The sequence below is a fragment of the Apteryx rowi genome, unplaced genomic scaffold (genome assembly GCF_003343035.1).
Source record: "Apteryx rowi isolate R43461 unplaced genomic scaffold, aptRow1 scaffold_88, whole genome shotgun sequence".
Lineage (NCBI taxonomy): Eukaryota > Metazoa > Chordata > Aves > Apterygiformes > Apterygidae > Apteryx > Apteryx rowi.
In genome coordinates this window covers 1,337,451-1,359,325 of record NW_020451182.1, presented here as the reverse complement: position 1 = coordinate 1,359,325, position 21,875 = coordinate 1,337,451, and the positions used below count along the sequence as shown (strand labels likewise).

General features: G+C 35.5%; 1 protein-coding gene across 2 annotated transcripts in view; it reads left to right on the top strand.

Moving 5' to 3' along the window:
- Positions 1-21,875, top strand: part of MIPOL1 (mirror-image polydactyly 1) — a 187,416-nt gene that overhangs the window by 74,074 nt on the left and 91,467 nt on the right. For both annotated transcript variants that reach the window (XM_026090883.1, XM_026090884.1), the window contains exons 9-10: positions 1,192-1,225; positions 1,485-1,655. In XM_026090883.1, coding sequence (XP_025946668.1) covers positions 1,192-1,225; positions 1,485-1,655 — 205 coding nt within the window. The remainder of the gene's footprint in view (positions 1-1,191; positions 1,226-1,484; positions 1,656-21,875) is intronic.

Sequence of the window (21,875 nt, the reverse complement as noted above, 5' to 3'; positions counted from 1 at the left end):
GCTTTCACTCTATTTGGTTTAGGTCTAATACTGACTGGGTATGTTGGAAGTAGTTACTGCTTGCAAGCTCTATGTAAACATGCTAATTGTCATACACTGGCAGTACATTCTGTTATTATTTCTTTTTGATTAAAAGGATCAATTTCTGTACTGGCTGATTTACTGTGCCATATGGACCGGTAACTGGTAACTAACACTTTAAGGTGAAATGTTAGTGTGCTATCAAGTGCTGTACAATGTTTGCTGGCTTAAATCTTGGCCTCAGAGCAGCATCTCTCAGCACTGAATAAGTTGTGTGTTGTTGTTTAATGACTACTGTTTTTTAAAATATTATATGCTAGTCTGACAGGCTTACTTTTAATAAACATCACCACTAATTAGCAATGGAGTGGAAATGGTTTTCTTCCATTTTAAAATGCACATAAATGTTGTAAATAATATGCTGTCCATATAACTTAGCTTAGGTAAAATAAAATGCAAACTTTCCCATTTATTAGGCGTTTGTGCTATCACTCACTGCTTTTGCACAGCTTTCTGCACAGTTCAATTGTGTATGACTAAATTTCTCATATTATCTGTATATTTAACAGTTAAATACATGTTCTCTTGAAATAAAAAGTGGGGAAGTGCAGGCAGAATTTAAAAACGGCCTTGCAGAAAATTGGCTTAGTGTGCTATTTTACGCAAAACATAAAAGCAAAATATTTTTATGGAAACTTCAACCTACTTGGTTTTCCTCCTTTTGGCAGAGGGAGGTGGCAAATGACTTACTTCTGTGGAGATTATTTTTTTCTTTTTAAAGTCTTGTCCTGTTTCATTTGGGGTATAGTAAAAACAAAAACACAATGTCAAGTAAAAGTTGTAAGTCCAGAAATAAATAAAATAAGAGCATCAGTCACTTCTATCACTGGGGAACTTTCTTCATCTAAGCACATATGAACAATTGATCCTTGTAGTCATATATAGCAGTAAACATTAATAACTTAACAATCTGAAGTAAGTGCTGAAGATACGGAGCATTATTGAAAGATGGAGTCGAGCAGGTGGCACTTTAATATGTTCAGTGTCATGGTTGACTCTAAAGACTAGTAGAATGAAATTACTTGAGGTTCTAAAGATTTAAAAAGCGAACTCATTTTGCTGCACTAAGGAAATGCTACTGATCAGGCTTTCTGTGTCCCTTTTTTCTAGGCTAGAAAATATTAACCCTGAAGAAAATGACATGGTAAGCCATTCTCTGAGGAGATTTCTTGATGTCAGTCTTATATCTTAGAGGCTTAAGTTCAATTGAGTGGGTTTCAAGAACTAAGATGTGGGGAAAAGAAGAATTGACACACTAATAACGTACATCTTTGCTGCAGTATGAAAATTCAATAACTTCACTCAGTCAATTTACAATTCACATGTGCCTATTAATTAAAACCCTATATTAAATAAAATATATTAAAACTTCATGTCTGACTAACATATAATGCTGTTGGTAGACATTACAGGAATTACTGAACAGAATAAACAATGCAGACACCGGCATAGATATACAGAAGAATGGAGCTATAATTCTGAATCGAATACACAGGACCAAAGAACGTAAAAAGAAAATAGTAGCTGAGGAAATGAATGCAGTGATAGAACAACGGGATGCTGCTTTGTCTCAAGTAAGTCTCTACAAGTATATAATCACTCTATATCAAATTTTTTTTTTTTTTCTTGCTTTACTTCTGGGGAACAAAATTGCTTCATTTTCTTTTCCCTATTGCAAACCTAACTGCCCTTATGGCAAATGGCTGATTAATGAGCAATTGTTTCTGCATGGTAGGAGTGCTCATTAAAATGGCATAAATATATTTCACAAGCAAGTTTATTTTTGTATTTTTTGCACCCAATCACTAACTGTCTCCATTTTTAAAACAAGATAGCTTTCAGTATACTGACCAGTATTAAAAGCTACTAAGGGCTCAGTTTTGCAGGATGCTGTAGTGCTGTAAAGCATCAGACCATAGCTAACTGGACCTCAGGGAGCTGTAAAGGGTTAAAATTATAAGTGGCAGAAATATGCTTTAAAGGGAGATAATGCTGCATGCAGCAAAACAAGCAATTCCTCCCTTTGTTGCTCTACATTCAGGAGGTGAAAATCAACATGTGGTCCTTGATTTTCAATGTCTCATGCTTCTGCTACATAGGCTGCTAGAATCCACTCAGATCATTGATTCCCTTCACTTTTCTGTTTTCCCAGAAGAATGCTATTTTCATTCTCTTCATCATGGAGAGAGTCTCCTTGGTTCTTCCATCTCACAGCAGAGGAGTTCTGGATTTCTGTCCACAGTTTTCTTTCCTCCTGATGTTGCCTTCTGATAAAAACTGAATTTAGCTCAATTGGGAATAAGCTGTAGGGAGAAGTGGAGCAGACAGGGAGTATAGCTCTTGAGAGATTTTAGGCTGGATGAAACTCCTTATGCATTCATCCTAGGCAAGAAGTTTCATCTGGCTCTTGCTTCAAAATGGAAAATATAAATCTTCCCTCGATGTAAATTATCCAAGTTAGCCCACATCTAAATAACTTCTGTTAAATTTAAAGTCAGGTTTGTGATGTTGACTGGTATTGATAATGTTGGTTGAATTTACATCATATTGAGAAGTCACCTGGTAGAAGAATCTCTTCTCCAAACCCTGAAATTTTCACTTTTTTGCAGTCATTATTGGTTTTATGTTCTATCCTGTTTTAACCTGGGAAGCCCTATCTGCTTGGTGCTTAAAATACTTCATGCATTTATCCACTGCAAAGCATGTTAATGTTGCAACTTTATCTTTTTACTCTGCTTTCTTTTGCTTTTTATAATGATGATAAGCAGCCTAGCTACTGGTGAACATCCAACAGTCCTGCCAAAAGTTTATGCTCTTTATTTTTTAATTATGACTGGATTTCTTCTTTGAACAGGACATTTGAGAATTGGGCAGCTCATAAGAGAAAAGCTTTCAGCAAAGGAGAAGGATCTTTTGATATATTCACATTTTGTCAGTTTTTTGCTTCAGTGTTGAAGTGTGCTTTCAGACATACTTGGATCATAAAACTTTTGTGAACTTCTGAATATTATTGTAGGGCATTATAATGTATATTTTAATTGAGTTGATTTTTAAGCTGTCCACTTAAAGTGTAATCTACAGACATATGTATAGAAGTCTCTTTTCCAAGTAATTAGCATGGAAATTAATAAAAGATCATTATTTTACATAGTAATGGTTCAATTGCCACAGCCATCAAAGCCACCTTCTAGGTCTGTCAACAAAATGCACAGACAATGTCAAGTAGGTGGTGCAGTTAAAAATAAGTGGATGAAATAAACAATAAAACACCCCAAACCAAGATTTCTTATATCAACATTTGGTATTAAGCTGTACTGCTCTGAGTGATACTGCTTGCAAATTATAATACCATTGTTTTAAACTAATTATTACTAATAGAACTCTATTGAGCTTGCATTGTGTTTCCATAACTGTGATGCTTTCATGGCTGTGACTATTGAATCTGTAAAATAGCTCCTTGGAATTGAAGCTATCATTTCAACCTGCATTTCTCACTTGATGATTCCTTGGGAATTCATACCATACTTGAATTATTAGTAGTCTTTTGTTAACATCGCAGTAGCAGTAATTATTACAGTGCTAACAGCAAGAATAGGAGAGGGATTCCTACGTTAGACCACAAAGGGACTGGATATAATTCAGGGAATGTTTATGCTTAGCATAACAAATGTAAATTATTAGAAGTTAGATCTGTGGCCGCCTCAGGTATTCATAACATCTGCAAGTTAAAATCTTTCTCTTTTCATGGGAGGTGATAACAAATATGAGGGAGTCTTGGTAACAGCAGGCTGAGACAGATCAGAAGTAGAGTATACCATAATATGCTGTGGCTGACCTCTGGAAAATGGCATTTTAAAAGTTCAGAGGTCATTGAGCAGTGGAAGCTAAATGCTTCATGATGCATTTTGTAAAAACTACATTGTTCCGTTTCTACTAATTATTATGTAGTGCTGGAGACAGCAGTGTTGTTTGGATGACCCACATAACCAATTCCATATGAGAGAGAACTGTCTATCTGATAAATAAGGGTTTGCACAGGCTGCATTTAATGAAGCTGCATCTATTATCCTTCTTAATGTTTTTCTTCACAATAACCTGGCAGTGACAATTAAGCACAATGAATACAGCTAGCATCCAGTTTTGGGGGTGTAACTTGTAGGATTTCTGATTTTTCTCTGTAAGCAACAATAACACAGAAGTCTTTGCAGCTCTAATTCATTGGTTTGATTTCAGCTAAGGACTATTTAACCTTCCTAGAGAATGGATTTTCAATGAACTGTGCATCTCCTGTGACCAAATAAATACAGGCTGTCTTCACGTAGTCTTTCAAGCATAGTTTCACAGTAACTTCTCTGCTGGTTATACTGTGAAGTTGTGTTTTACTGGACTGCTGTTGTACAGCTGCTTTAAAATGGTTAACTAGTTGTGATTCTTTTATTTGAATTTTCTTTAAGATTTTTTTTATTCTTGGAAAGGTGAAAAGCACTGTCCATGTCTATGAATTGTATGAATAAGTTCTTTTTGAGCCATAATAGCTAAGCAGCCCTACATCTTTTTTGATGTTTCAAATGTGAATATCACATCTTATTAGGAGCAACTAGAGGCACTATTATCACTGTATTGAGCTGCACATGTGTATGTAATCTTAGATCATTCACTACATTGCTGAGCAAATATGCAAACTACTTTTTGTATGTGTTAAAACAAATAAAATGGTATAAACTCAAATATTTGATACTACTTTTAGTATGTATTTTCAAGTGAATAAAAACAAACAACTAAAGGATGGCTAAACATTGACATTCACCTTCTCCTGTACCAACCCCCTTAAAAAAACAAACTCAACTGTTTGGTTATATTTGCCAAGATATATTTGTTAGTGAACAGATATTGTGTTATACTGGGGAGCTTGTGTCTGTTTTATGACTGATCCTCTGACAAGGAAATGGAGTAAGATATTGACTGTCATGAGAAATAAAAAATCAGTTTATTGTCTATAATACTAAGTTTTGTCTTAATCCACTCAAGGAAAAAACTTATTTGTCCAGTGGGTTGTAATACCGTTCTGCCTGCCTTCAAAAGTCTTGCTTGCTTGAGCATTCAAATTAGTGACAAACATTTGACAGAGATTAAATATGGCCATAGTCACATTATATGATCTTCATAAAATACTTTAAAGAAGATGGTTTCCAGCAGGAGGCAATGCAGTGCAATATCTTAAACTGGCAACCACCTATTAAGCACATCACACCTTATGGACAGGAATGTTAATATGATTAAAGGGTTGGCAACTGAAGCTGGGGACTTGAGTAAGTCATAGCAATAACTTTTCTTCTGTATTAGAAAAGAAAAGAGGCCCTTTAATTGGTACAGCTTGCAGGAAGTGATTTTAAAGAAACTAAATAATAGTATGGCTTATAGTTCAGAGGATCATGTATCTGATATGTTTTCAGTCCTAATTTTAATTCTGTAGATATTTTGTAATGGGAACAGTCTGTTACTATGCAGAATTTTAAATATTAAAGGTGTAGAATTTTTAGCTAAAGAAAAGCAGTGGTTTCATGGCCAGTGAAGTGTCATCTCTAATACCCTGATCTTGAAGCAATAACATAATTGGCAAGCAAACCTGGTTTTACAGCTTTGAATAGTTTGATCACATCCTGCTGTGCAGGAACATGCTTATGACTGTTCATGTAAAAATTGGCACGCACCCAGTTGCTCATCTGAAGCAAGTTTAAGTACCTTTCTCCATTTTGAGGCACTGTTTGGCAACAAACAGCAGTTTATCGTTCTTGAAAACAAAGACGAGAAGCGCTATGCTTGACTGCCCATCATTATCGGTTTCGACTAATGAATAATAACTGATAAATGTCAGTAGTCACAACAAGCCAGCTTCTTACTAACTTTTTTCTTTAAGCTTCTTCTCAAGCATTTTCCCTCCTTGTACACCAAATGAGGTGTAGAACTCTGTTAACTGTAACTCCTAGAGCATTAAGGCATTCTCAGCACACATGAGTGAACAGGTCTTATTAAGGTAATAAACCCAGAAGCTGTATTAACTGTAAAAACAACAAAAGCATGTGTAAATGAAAAAAATTACTTACAGATCTCAGACCATTTCAGGGGGAATTGCAATGCTGCATGACTGCTTTATCTTGGAGGTAATTGCTTTTCAACCCAAACCACGGTTTGGAATATTATTTTGTAATGATCATTTGAATTAGCACATCAGCTCTGTGCTTTTGGTTGCCTTTGATACTTCCTGGCTAAGGATATAGACTGAGTTCTTGTTTGGCAAGAGCACATTTGACAATGTCCTAGCTGCTCTGCTAGGATGCTTCCCCTACTACCTCTTCACTTGCTTCTAATATTTGAGAAAGACAGGAGAAGAGGAGAGAGGTAGGACACTATATTCACAATTCTTTTTGAACCTGACAGCTGCTGTGGGGTATTGATGATTTTTGGTCCCAGGCTTGTTTGAGGAGGGAAGCGGAGGTAAAGGGGATGTTTACTGTTATTTGAGGATCCAAGTTAATTCCCTCTTATGCCTGGTTTCCTTTGGGAGGGCAAGAGCAAGTTCCTGTTGCCCTCATTTTCTCTGTGTGGTAGCAGATAAATGAGTGAGGGGAGGTTACTTGCTAGCAGGAAAGGTAAGCAGAAAGAGATGAGACAGAAAACTAAAGGGCATAGTTTTAAAAGCTGTCTGTAAGTCGCCCCTCTTACTCTTCAAATTTAGTTTGAGCCCTGAGAGAAATAAATAGGGATATGGGGAAAATACAAAATAGAAATGTTTTTTAAAATTTAAGATTTAACATTAAAAATTACACTGCTATGGAGGGGAGAGGGGATAAAAGAAGCAGGAGGTAGAAAAAATGGTTGCCAGGTCTGTCATCACCTATGCTTGTGGCCTCAGGTAAACCTCACAGACTTCACTTTGCAGGTAAAGCTGAGTAAAAGGCATCCTGAAAAAAGATCACAAAAAGCAAAGCCGTATGAGCAATTGTTATGATTAGCTGTATTAGTTTTCCATTTGGTCCTATTGCAGTGGACAAGTTTTTTAATGTCACATTTGATTCTCTGTGTATGTAAATAAAGGTAATTTGCAAAGGTAGATTGCAAAATTTGCCTTGATCCATGTTTTAGGAAGCCTGTGTTACACTAAAGCAATTAAATCCATGTTTTTGTTGCTGCTTCTCTACATAGACTAAATGAATCTTGCTGGCTACAGAATTTTCAGAAGTGTCAAACAGAACGAGTGACCTCTGTGGCTGAAAGGCTTGGAGTCCCAAAGTCTCACATAAAACTTTTGGGATTGATACTGAAGAGGTACTAAATCTTTTGTGGCTCACAAAAGGGAAGGTTCTTTCCTACTTGGCTGCGTTATTCTTCTAAAAATAAACTCATACTTAAGTAGAAAAATTATAGTAATTCTTTACTTTCTAAAATGTTAGGTATGCCCTAACTCTACCTCAGATATATTTGTGCTACCAAGAACGTGGATATTTTCTAGGGGAATGCCCAGTTAACTATTTGGCTATGTTCAGAAGATGTGTAAAGTATTTTTCTTCTGAAGCAAGAATTATAGTCCACTAGAGCCCAATAGTGAGAAAACTAGCCAAACGCTTGGTATCTTGCTTTGGGTATTCTAATTGGTGTAGAATGTTCCCTGAAAGCGTAACACCTATTTAAACTTTCATCATGGTGCCCTATGATTTTGTTTAGTCATTGCTTATAACTCTAATTTCTCAAAACATTAAGAAAGCTGAGGAGAGATGAGATGTGCAGGCAGAGTGATAAGAGCTTAGGCTGAGAAGATTTGAGGACATCTGTGTGTAATGTCATTTGGTCTGTTGCCTTGATGTAGCAGAGATTGTAATTTCTTTGTAGACAAGTATTTGTTGGTACTGAATGAAACTCCCTGTGATTTCACTGGAGTCAGAATTTCACTTGTGAAAGGGAGTATCTTGCAGCTTATTCCTCAGTTTGACTTCAGGCTTTGGTTACATGAGGGGCTGTGTTTTTTTTAAATCAGCTAGTAGGTTGGGAGCAGAGAATCTGAGGTATTAGAGCTCCTTAAGGCAATTTCCTTAACTTTTGTATTTAGTCTAAGAATGTTAAATATGAGTAAATATGTAAATGTGAATGCAATGTTTCCTTGAAAACAGGGATTACAGTTTGTCTTTTTGAACTTTTGAAGCAAGTTTTTTAATTGATACTACATTTTCTGTATTTTAGTGTCACAAGGTTTTGGCCGAAGGATGCCTTGAGATGCATTATTGTTTGCATTGTTAAATCACCTGTTGTACTTGTGCAAACTGTGTTGTGCAGAATTCGGAAAATACGTGTCTGCATTGTGTTTGAGGGCATGATCAAGCCCTGTATCTTTAACTGTAAGCTCTAATGAATTTCCAGTAGAACATTCATCTTCTCTTTACTATCTAGAAACTCCTCACCCCTTTGAAAATGACAGTAAATTTGCATGCAAGCTTGTTTGATTAATTGCTATTTGACTTATCTATCATGGTGCTAAGCTCTGGGTTCACACAGCTTAAACTTCCAAACCGATTTCTAGAATTAATTTAAATATTTAATATCAAAACCCTAGGATGAAAGAGAGAGAAAATGTTTTGTATACTTATTGATGGCCTCTTCCGGTAGCAACAACCTATAGACGAAATTCCCAATGTGATACAAGCAGCAGAATTCAAACAGTATTCACTGCAAAGAGGAGATTGAGTCACTGTGCATGCAATAACTTCTGTAGGTGCCAGAATTATTTAGAGGTATTTAAAGGAAGGTTTGCATGGTGCTTAACACTTCACAGTTTCAAGTTAAGCATTGAGTGCTGAATCAGTTTCTGGTTTGCTTACACTTGTTAAATAAAATGCCTCTGATTTTCTTATTAGAATTAAAAATATAAGAATTAAAAAATATATCTTTCTGTATTTTTCATATTTAAAAAGTAGTTTTCTTAGGCAACTTTCTAAGAAATCTTTCTGCAAAAATACTTTGTTATTCTGGGTACCCACATGGGTTTACATTAGAATTCTCTTTGATAGTTGATAAAAAGAGATTGTTTTGCTTCTTATTTATATTTAGGATGGGGTCTGGAAAGGTTCCTACATCTGACCTGTGTGTTTGTTCTCCTTCTTGCTGTTACCACTTAACAGTTCTTGAACATTCACAATTGCAACTTTATAATTGGAAATGTTGATTTTTGTCTGCATTAGCAAGTACTGTGAACTAATAGGAGTGGATCTAGGTACGAAATAGTTAATTCTCAGCACCTAACATCCACATTAATACATTTCAGGGTGGGTTTTTGTTTACTTTGGACTGGCCTATGGACTGAATGCTGGTTTTCATTGGAGTGCAGTAGGCGTGCTCCCGGACTGCATCTCTGAGTTTGTTATAATCAAAAAGCAATCCTGTTCATTCTCTCAGAAAGCACTCCATGTTGCAAACCAAAGCACAGAAAATGGATTCACTGCAAATTGCACCCCAGATGCAAACAGAGGCACTAACATAGTCACACCCTAGGTCTCTGTAATACCTGAAGTTTAAATACTGTCAATACAGCAGCGCAAGTAGTATGCAAATTGCATTTTTTATTGAAAATCTGTGAAATTCATTGAGAACTTTAGATAAATTGCCAGGTTTTGTTATTTGTAAGTATAGAAAGGAAAAATAAATCCATTTTATTCAGGAAAATATTTAAAAACTAGTTACTTTAAAGCTCTGCCAGTCTATTAAATGAAATTAGGGATAAAAAAGTAGGGGGTAACTTGAAGAAGAATCAGATTGGGGGAGGGGGAACTAAAGTGAAATAAAAGCTATCAGTGTTCTCAGAAAAAGTATTCCAGTTTTCTTCGTATTCAGTGTTTTTACTTTGAAAATTATGTAACAGACTATTTTACATGCAGACCTTCTTTCTGGTGAAGATTTTGTACCTGTCCACAAGATGCAGAAATTACCTTGGTTCTTTCAGGGAGAAATAGACTTCTGAGCTAGTTTGTTTGTTTGTTTAAATATTTACTTGACTAACTTACAAATGAAGAATAAGGCTTTCCTGTTATATGTGGACTGTATATGATTGTAAGGTGCTGTTGTTTCGGAACTTTTTTTTTATTTTAATGTTTATTGCCATTGTTTTCAATAGTGTTATTGAAGTATTGATTGTTGAATATGTTGTTGGTATACACAGACTCAATACAAAAAAATGTATTCTGGTTTATCGTTTACTTTATATTGAATTGAGCCAATTCAAATATGTAGAAATATTTATTTAAAGGYCCTCAAGAAGTTGTGACTATGTAAAAAGTGTAAAAAGTATACTTCTGGCTCCATGATTTATTAAAAAAAAAAAAAGAGAGTTACTGATTTCTTAGTTAGCTCTAACACCTCTCTGTTGTCTGCTGAAGTATTACCAAAGTTTATATAAAAAACAGAACCAAAACCTCTCTTGTCTGAGAGAAGTTTGCTGGCTTGTGTTCAGGACAGGAGTAAACACCTCCCACTCTGTGTGAGTTTGCCTCCTTCATCTTCTGTAGTTTTGAGACAAAGCTTTCTTTCTCAATCTACAAGCATTTTTTCAGCCATGTTGCTTGAGATCCCACTAACAATCAAAATGTTAGGACTTTACTTTAAATGAATTTCTATCTGCAAAACTAGTCTTGAAAATCTCACTGGGAAACTAAAAGCATCCAGTACCAGCCTCACAGAAGAAACACCAAAATCTTTGTTAATCCCTTGCACAAAATAGTCATATCAATCTACTTTCCACTGTAGGGCTAGCTAGCAGCTGTGTGTCTCATAACATGTTCTCTTTAAGTCCTGTGTGTTGTCTTCTGTGGTATCCAGACGTCTCCCAGCAGTAGTCATGCATTTACCCGTTCTGTTTGTTTTGGCAGGCAGTCCCATCACTTTGCTTTCAGGAGATGTCATAACATTCTTCTGTCTTTCTGTTTTTCTTAAAATTTCTCTGCTTAGGGTGTCCTTCCCTCTACACAAGGGATGGAAGCTTTGAGTTGAATGAAGACATTGTTGGTAATTGCACATGTCAAAGGGTGTACTTCAGGCAACTAACTGATCTTAGGTTTAAGCACTTCTGCATCTCAGTTAGATATCTGAAAACTTTTAGCTGACTGTTAATTCAATGCTGCGTACTCAAGATATAGGGTGCTCTTGAGAAGTCTGCATCTATTTGGGTAGCCAAACCCATCAGTCCCTGTAATACACTTTAATGAAACAAAAAATAATTTTAATTCCAGAGTTAAAATTTCCAGATTAAACCACTGATTACATTTGAAAAATCGTTTTATGTACCAAAAACATATAGACATTTCTCAGTATTATTGAAGTTGAGCAATAAATACTTTCTAAATGTTTTTTTAATTTTACGGAGCTTTTATGTACTTAAACATTTTTGTCTGAGGTATATCTTTGCCCTTTATGTGTGATTCATTTTAATAAGCTTGTGCAAAGCTGATAAATTTCTTGATTTTTTTAATAATATTTTATTCCACTTTTCAGTGCATTTGAGCAAATTTGAAAAAATGTCTGAAATACAAATTTTTAGGTTTGAATCTTGATGTTGGTGAGACAAACTGATTTCACAACATTTTGCACATGTTTTTTGAAACATTTGAAGTTTTATAGTTAGTTATTCCATTTTAACATTTATATTCAGGCTGTTAAAACACTGAAATTAATATTGCTTTCAAGTGGTTGTGATTTTTAGCGAGAGCTGTTAGAACAGTAAGTACTATATCCCAACTTCCTAAAACAGCATGTTGGTTCCATGAAGAAAAGAGCAACTACTACTGATTCAGATCATTTATTCCAAAGTATTTCCTGTCCCTATCATATCTGCAGAGCTTTATGTTTTCATGTACTTAGTTAGCTGTTTGACTTTGTCATATCCTCTCTCATTTAAAGTAGATTTTGTTAAATGTTATAGATATTTTGGGAACACACATTACACAACAGAAAATTCAGGAACTGTCACTTAAGCAACTGATGGCTCAATTGAGAGTATAGTATTTATTAGGGCAAACAGATAGTGTGTACTACAAAGAATACTTGTGATCCTATGATTACAATAACTGAACAAAGCAATTAATAAACTGTGGTTTCTGTGTAGTGATCCCTGATACTGTTTTCTGAAATAATGTGATTGTATTTAAAAATGGACCAGAAGTATTGTCTTTTCATGCAGTAACTGTCACCTTAACATTTAGGCAATAGTCTGTTTGTGTATGGATTCTAAGAAAATCCATTGAAGCTTATTTGAAAACCAACTCATCAGAATGACAGATTGTTTACCAAATTTTGTTTTTCTGTTGTCAACTAATATTAGTTGTGTTTAGAAGGTTACACTTTCTAAAACCATACTTCTGTCAGCAGTTGAATGCCTTACTTATACCTGAGAATCAGATTCTAATTGCTAGAACTAGTTTGAAAATCAGGCTGAATATTAGCTTCTAAATTATCTCCTTTTCATACACCTGTGCTAGTTTATTTGGCTGAAAACTCAGGTGTACCAGCCACCTACTGCATCCATTCTATTATATATATTTTTGAGTACTATCACTGTATATTTCTTAACTGGGTGTTGGGGGAAAGAATTTAAACGAGCAATTATCAGCTATCTGTCATGGTGTGCTGTGTCAGATGGTTGACAAGCTGTCACTTGGCCACAGGCCATCTGGTTGTAATGGGACTGGCTCCTCTGCTGAGGAGCCAGCAAAACACATGGCCACAGGAAGCAATAGCTCAAAATCATGTGGTCAAGGGAGCAAAGCAAAGGTTAGGGGTGTAGTAATCCCAGCTCTGAGATGATCTCTTAGGCTGATTAAGCTTCTTAAACTTTTTATGTTAATTTCTCATTCCATAAAACAAGAAAGTCCTATTTACTAACTTCAGTAAAGTGTTGTGAAAACTGGTTAGTCAGTGTTTGTCAAGTGTTATAACACCTCCAAATGCTCATGTAATTAAAGGAGAGTTATTGCAGAGAATCAGGCATAATGAAGAGAATACTTACGGGAGCAAGATGAAGCAAAAAAGTAGACATAAAATGAAACAGTGCAGTGGGATGGACCACCTGCAGGCCAAGAGGAGAACTGAGAGTATGTGTACATTCTGCAGTGCAGTGTATACATGGAGAAAAGAAGAAAGGAGGAAAGATGCTGCATTCGAAGGAAGGAGAGAATAAAGAAATTGGAGAGGGAAAACATGTATTTCCTCCTTTTAACAATGAAGGAGAAATAGGACAAAGAAGTGAAATAGCTAGTAAAAAAAAAAAAGTTCATGGCTTGTTCATGGCTAAAAACTTGTGTTCCTCTCTTTTATAATACTTCCATATTAGAAAGGGCGTGTGCAAGATTTACATATCTGCAAGAATAGAATATAATTGATTTTTGAGGCTATGTGATGAAGAGGTGGCTGGCTACCGTGGAATCTGTCATTATCTAACTGAAGACAGAAAAGTCTTGTGACTGTAATGACCCATTTCATAATATTACAGCTCTTTGTGCTACCAAATCACACAAAAAATGAACTCCGGAGTTCAGAACAACCAAAGCTGCTTGGCAAAATAGAGCATACACAAGTATGTGGGTGTTGCTGTGATCGAAAATAAAGTCTGGATGCTGAGATACTCAGTAAAGGAAGGTCAAAATAGTACTTTACCGTACAACTGGTCACACTGACTTCAGTGGGACCTTTCTTGCAAGTAAAGTACTTGCTACCAGCCAGTGTATAACCAGCTACGGTTAGTCAGTAGAATACTTCAGTGCTGGCTGTCTTTCAAGTACTGTACTGATATATGATCTACTTTGAGGGYAAATTTATTCCCAGATCTATTTGTTTCTGTATAATTTTAAAGTGTTTTTAAGATTTTTGGGGTTAGTTACTCTGAATTATTTTCTCTGCAGAAGTTTCTACTCTGAATTTGTCTCCTGAATCTCTTTTCTGGAATTGCTGCTATGCATTGAAAGTAAGACTGATCCTATTCTAAGTATTACTGTACTTATAGGCCTTTATTCAGTGATTTAGAATTTAGCTAACAAAGATTTACATTATTTTTTTATTTGTCATTGATTTTAAAAGAGAATCTTGACTCTGTAATGGTTTTTCCTCTTATGAGAAATTCTTAATTCATATTTTCCATTTTCTGAATTAATTTGGGGGTATTGGTAATTTTTTTGTTTTGAATATAATACACTGATGCTTGAACTATATGAAGGTCACTATACTATGCTAGTTTCTAGTGTTTCTACAACTCTACAGTGGGAAATTAGCAGTAGACAGTAGACAGTAAAGTGTGAACAAGCATACTAACCTATTACCTTGCATACTGCTTGTTAGCTTACATGCTTAGTTTATACATTATTTATTAGAATTATAGGCATGAAATTAGAAAACTGAATGAATAATGTGACTCCCATGTAAAACAGAAGTCGCTTATTTATATATTAGAGGCATTTAGGAAAAAAGCACTCTGTGACTGGTTGAAGGCATTTTTGCTTAATTTCAGACCTAGTACAGTCTCATGAGTAAATGTTTGACTCCAGGTTATTGGGTTTATGTTCTGATTAGAAATGACTATGAAGAACACAGAAGAGGTGAGGTGCTGGAGAAAAAATGCAGCAGAGAAATTAAAGATAAGAAAGAAAGACTCCAATAAAAAATTAGTAGTTTATATGCAATGCATTAAGTGCTCACTTATTCTAGCTTCATTTGATGTTTTGCCATATAGAATTCCCTTTTGTTTTGAGTGGGATCTGGGGATTGCCCAGGTTTTGAGTGTCTAAGGCATGGACAAGCTGTATGAGAATCTTTTACTGAGTCTAAAACAGTTAAAAGTATCTACAAAACCACAGACCTCAAGAGAGTTCAGCCTCATTGAATGTGACTAATTATACTGGATAAAGAGAAAACATTGTATAGTATCTCATAACAAAGTACAAAACACCAGAAGTTTGAAAGAAAACAAATTTAGAAAGTATATGCCCTCTATGCAGAGGTTATGCTCTGCATGAGAAATTGAAAAATTGTGCACATATTTTAAAATATGTGGATGATTTCATTCTCTCTCTGCTGTAGCTCTGCTTTGGTAAGACTGATAGCATGTTTAAAGGGACGTACATGCATAAATTCTGAGAAGGACAGAGGCCTAGTTTAATTCTTAGGACTTTATTTTTCTGCACTATTTAAGAAAATTCAAAAAAACACTCATTTAATATTTAAAATAATTAGCAATACAAATGTTCCCCTCCTGCCAAATGTGTAATTTTCATAGGAATTAACTTACTTCAAGGTTTCCAGTGAGTATGACTGAGTTTCTAGGCCTTTGTACAGTTTTCCTACACCTAAAAGTGATAAAATTTGAAAATTACATGTATCACTATGAGAATGAAAAAGTAGAAGATATCAAGAAAAAGTATCCCATCAAAAATGAAATATTACTAATTTTCCAATGAATTCAACTTCTAGGGTAAATTGTGCCCTTAAGTTATTTTGATATTTTCATTTTTTTTTAAAAAGTGTTTTTAAGGTCATATTTCACATGTTCTATTCGAAGAATCTTTTCTCTGGTGTTGAAAGTTGGTGGAACTTAGGGTTCTCAGTTGCTTAGGTTCAGAAAAAGATAGAAGCTAGGTGCTTAAATACTTCTTGACAATGAACGGATGCTTTAAAGATCCCAGTAGGAAGAAACCTGCGTTTGAATCATTTGCGTCCAAAACACGTACCAAAAGTCTGGAGAGCTATAAGCAAAGAGAACTTCAGCAATGAGTCACCAACAGGAAGGGCTCAGTTCAGCTGCCTACGTGTAGGTGTCCATGGTATTTCAGGCTGGGTACTGATTTCTAGGCTTACAGTTGCCAGCCCTGAGTGGCTTGGGTCTCCCATAGGCCCTCCCATATCTGCCAGCCCTGTTTCAGAAACCCTGAAGTTCCCCAAATGGCACTAGTCACCAATGTTTAGGCAACTGAATCGAGCCTGCAATGAAAAAGTTCTCACCCAGGGAATTGAGAGTCTATGCTGGAAACAGCAAATTGTGAATGTGGCTCCAGCAACTGCTGCTGTTAAGTTTCCTCCTGCAGCTGGGAAGACAGTCAGCAATCACACRTTAGCAGCACCCTGTTAGTCCAGTGGCACAGCCAGCACAGGAACCGTATTTGAATGACCCATGAATTGCATAAGGCTCAAGAACATCAGGTTTTCCTTTCCCTTCTTCTCCCAGCATGTTTTTCATAATTAGTGTCATTGATTAGGAGAGTCTGTGTGCACAGAGGCCTTTGTGAAGTAGATCACACTTGTCTTGATCTTTGAAATGCCATCACTGACAGAACAATAGGAGCTGTAAAAATACGTAGAGAATGGGGTTGCATAGGACTGCAAACAAAGTGAGTATGCACACGGCTAGCCAATACTATTGAGTGACTGCACATATTAAGATTGTTATAGACTGGAAACAGTTAAACTTTACTGTCTGAATTTTCTGAGCTTTTATATGCACTTTTAGTTCCTTTAACTGTTAAATGGAAATAAATGAAATCTTGTTTTGCTGCTTCTTGAAGTGTTCAAAAATAGAAAGGTAGAGGAATGGTAAGAGGAAACCAAGTCATGTATACAGCGTATTATCTGTCTCTTCTAATGCTGCAGGTTCCAAAAGACTCACAGTGGCAAGGAAGACAAAAATGTTTCATTTGTATTTTAATGTGTTTCTTTTGATGGCTTCTGATGGAGCTAGACACCATTGCACTGCTGCAGAAAAATGTTTACGTTTAAGTGTTTCTCTTACTAATAGAATATAAATTTTTAAAATGTATATGTTTGAGGCCTAAACTCTACAAAAGCACTTCTCTTTTCATGAAACCCCAGTAGTTTTAAGCTGCTGGGCATTGTATAAATAATCATTTAAACCCATTTGTTGACTGTTTGCCAGAACTTTGAAGAAAAGTCTTTTCTTTCAGTTGTTAGAAAACTTTAATTCAAAATTATAATTTAATGGAAAAATCCTTCTAGTGATTATTACATGGAAACTCATTTATTTTTGTGCAAAAAAAAAAAAAGATTTTGTATGAAAAAGAATGAAATCTATTTATATAAGTGCTTCCAAACATCTGCAGTTCAAAGTACATAATTCACAGTGACACCAAAGGTTGATTTGTGTTTTGACTGGAAGACTTTGGTATTATTTTTGTCTGCAAAGGAAAGAGTTGTGCAGCATCCAAGTGGCGCAAGATGTTTGCCTCTCCAGAAATTGCGATGAATTTGGGACAAGGGGCAGACTGTTCCAAAAAAAAAAAAAAAAGAAGAAGAAGAAAGAAAGAAAGAAAAGAAAAAAAGCAGGGGGGAGCAATTGAGAACACTTGCATTCCACTAGGCATCTTTGAGTTGAGAACTGCTCTAAGATGCAGATTATAAAAGTAAAATCAGKTGAATTATTTGTCTACTTCATTGTATTCACATTTCCACAGGTGATGACTGAAAAAATAACAGGTGAAAAAGTAGCCATGTTTTTATCTCGTTTTCTTGTGTTTGTTATGCAGAATAATCATTCGTACTTCAGTTGTTTGTTCCAGTAAATATGTGATAACTATTAGAAATATATGTAATATCTATCACTTACAAAAGTATCATGCTTCATAGTAGGATCTTGGTATTCCATGGTCTTGTCTTTTAATAGTGCTTGTGTATTTCCGTCAAAATATGTTTTGTGATTTGTTTTGCTGAAAAGCATTTTGCTGAAACTGCATAAAGGAAAAAATGCATTTCAGAAAATATTTCATCATCTTCCATTCAAATGAACTCCTACTTTACTATAATCTGGAGGAGAGAAACCCTTTACCCAGTTTATTTAGTAGGAACTAGTTTATTTTATTTTTCCCTGCTTTGCTAACTGAGATCCCAGTTCAGCAAGGTCTTCATGAATAAAAGTCCACACAGAATGTAATGGATTACTCGCTGCTTAAAGTAAAGGCTCTGATACACAATCAAGTAATTATGCACCACCTGACCCATGGTAAGTGACTGTACACTCGCTTTTGATTTTTGTCTCACTTAAAAATGTATTAGCTTTAAATTCAATGAGAGAATTAAGCTATCGAATGCTGTCTTGCCTTTTTGAGGGGCTGCAGATATGTACAGGATCTACTATTAATGCACAGAGACTGCATGAGACTAACTGAATTGGATCAGATCTGAACAAAGGTCCACCTATCTCATCACTCTGACCCCACTCACAGCCTATAGTCCAGACTTCAGGAAAGAGTACTAGCATAGGGAAAGCGTGCAGCAATGCTTCCATCTATATACCCTCCCTTTTTCTTTTTTTAGCAGTCTCATCAATGGAGTCTTGTGTATTCATACAGATTTGATTTACAAGATTGTGGGTTTTGACAAGGACTACAGAATCTGTTCCACCTATGGATGAATACATTTTCAGAAAATATGATCTTTTGTATGTTTTAATTGGATTAGACATACTGAGATAACATTAACAACAGAATGTAACTCAGAATTAATGGAAGAAGACAGTGCAGAATTTGGCTTCATTTTAGTCCTGGTACATTTTTTTCGTTAAACTTCGACCCTCAAATCTGTATTAACAAAGACAAATCAATTTGTATTTTTCTAGCATATGAATAACATAATGTGTTGACTCTCTCTTTTTTCCCCCTTAGCATGTTGCCATAACTTCTAGAGGGGTTAGTTTTAATTCCTATTAATGAAAGACTATGGAAAACATTGCACTTTATATAGTAATATTAAAAGCAAATATAGATGTGACAGGATTATATAGCCATGAAAACTGCATTTGTAGTAAGTAGGTATTAGTTCTCTGTTACATTCTGCTTGTTCTGCATTCACCCAAACATTCTGTTGCTTCCTCAGCCAGTGAGTGTTACAGTACTCTGGCTTTCTCTAGGTCAAACTTTCACTGAAATTAAAAAAAAAAAAAATTAGTAATTTGCTCAACACCACTATCTGGCTCCATGAAATGAGACCCAGGAATGCCAGTGAAGCAAAACATTTATGTCTATTTCAAAGCATATGAGCAATCTCATTAACTTCAGCAACTCAGAGTTAAGTATGCTTCTGTATGAGACCTTGTCTTCATATTGGGTATTGTCTTCAAATATTAAACTGGATCATTACCAAATGGTTGTGGGGGTTCTTTCCCCCTGTGCTCAATGTTGACACTTTGCTGTATTCCRTCTTTTTCTCTAATGTTATTTCTCCAATTACTTGCAGATTTTTTTTTTACTCTTGTATGAAGTCTTTGCTGAAACCTTTTACTTTTAGAACACTTTACTGAAGAATCATGTTAAATAATGATCGAAAAGTAACTCAGCAGTCTGTGCAGACATGCCAGGCACCATAGCGCCATATGAACATGTTGTAGGTACAAGTTGAGGAAGAAAATGCTGATAAGCTGGGAGCATGTTAAAAATGGTTTGTTTATACAAGTGCTAAAGTTATGTTTGATATGTTAATGCAACCTCATTTTCTAGTGAAGGCCAAACACCATTAAGTGGTTATCTGCATTGATTTTTCTATCTTCTAAAATACTCAATTCATTCTAAACCATCTTTACTCCTTTCATGTACCTGAAACTAGGACCATCTTTTAACAATCTCTTCCTGGGTAAGCTTCAAGAACTATACTCCATGGTATTCTCCTGGTTCATTTCTTGACCTTTTTGTCAGTGTGTCCCCTTCAGCAGGCCCTCCTTTTTATAATTTCCTTGGCATTCTCAAGCCTTGCACCTGCCTTGTCACTGAAAGTCATCAGCAGCTATCGTGGGCTGAACTGGTGCCTCTCACTAACGTCCTCATTCTGCTGAATCACGTTAGCTTACATTTGTTACAAAACAGTCTTAGGGCTCACTAATAGCCCAATCGTTTAAATTAGAAGGGGGGAAGAACAGGTGTATTTGCTATCTTTCCCTCTTTTTCTTTCCGAATCTCTTGTTATCTTTTGGGCCTGTTATCTGCTTTGCTTTTTGTTTTGTGCCTTAGCTGCTTGTGGTATATCCTGTGCAGAGTATGGGAGTATTGTTTGGAAAGACTGGTGCTTTTAGAATAGAACAGTTGGGTTGCACCATGGAAATATGGTATAGGAGAAAACTGAATGCCTGTAATTGGAAACAGATGATGTTCTAATGAAAATTGTACAAATGGGCACTGATGTTTGCTTGAAGAACACTTGGAGTAGGCTTAAAGAGATTCACTGTCTTACAGGTAGGTTATATAACACGAATGAGGCTAACTTAGGTGGGGAATTTTTAGAAGGAAAATGTATATTCAGATAGGAGAACAAACATTAGGGTTTGAGGGAAAAGAGAGGATTTTTTTTTTTCTTTAATATTGCTTCTCTAGCTGCAGAACTCTTGAGTGCAGGCAGTAGTCTACGTGACGAAGCTGATCCTTGGTGGATTGTTTGTGTGAAACCTTTATAAAATGACATGCTGCCATTTCTGAGGCTTTGATATCCTTTCCTTAGCTAAGTCTTCAGGTCTGTGGTCAAGGTGTATGCTCCTTGACGTCTATCCACACTGCTCTTGTACTCTTTGATGTGCTCAAAGTATCTGAAGTGAAGAAACAATTTTCTGAATTACTATTCCATCTTTCAAGAGTATTAAGTTCATGGAAAGTTCCATCTAAGTGCACAATTATATCTCAGATCAGAACATTTACAACCTGTGTTGCTGTAAAAATATTTTAATTTGTCTCTGACTTCAGAAGGATTATATTTGAATGTTTCCCAGGTATGAATTTTCACAAGTTTGGGATAAAAGGATTTAGATATTTATAATATTTAAAATGAAATACTTCCTTTAGCCCTCAGCTTTCTTTAAAGGATCCAACTGACGTGTCCTTTTTGTCAGTACTGAATCGGATGATGTCTTCTCTTCACTGTGCTCCAAAAAGTATTTTTATATATGTTTTCAGAAGGAAATCCAGTTTCTTACTTGAGGCTGCTGGCCTCTTGGAGCCCTGGAGGGAACCAATAAAAACACATGTTCTTTTAAAGAACATCTATTTTTACTGGACCTTGCTAACAACCAATGACACAGAATTCAAAAAATGTTGGCTGAAATGAATAGAAGGACTGCATTGTTTAAAACTCTATTTAAAGAATATATATATATTATATATATATTATATATATGAAGATTACATAGAAATTTTTTGACCCTTGTAAAAAATAAATAAATAAATAAAAAAGAGTGTTTGTTTATGGAATACTATTTTTAATGTTAAAAAATAGTTCAGGTATAAAACTGTTGTAGACTATAAAATTTTTGTAAGGCATGTGAAGTATTAACATGTAGGAGTGTTGTTATAATACTTTCACAAACCAGACATTTTAAGATCTTATTGCTAGATAGCTGGGAATAAATACTTTTTGGTTCATGCTTCATTTGAGACCTCTTCTGTTAAAGCATTGTTTCTAGTAAAGACAGACACTTGTGTACAAAGGTCAAATTAGGTCGCCATTTCTTTCAGTGATACCCTCAAAATGGATTCAAGCAATATGCCAGTTCCATATGCCCAATTTTTTTCAGATATCAACATTTTTGATGCAAATGAATTTGAAAGTGAATTAAGATGCTGCCAATATTGATGTAAATGTAATTGTGTCCAGGTTGACTTGATAGGTAGGCCTGCAGACTCTATGCTGCTTGTGTTGCATCTTTATCCTACATGCTGTATCTGCTTGTGGGGTACAAGAATCCCACAGCTACTGTTTATTTCGTAGTTCTGTCTTCACAAGAGTAA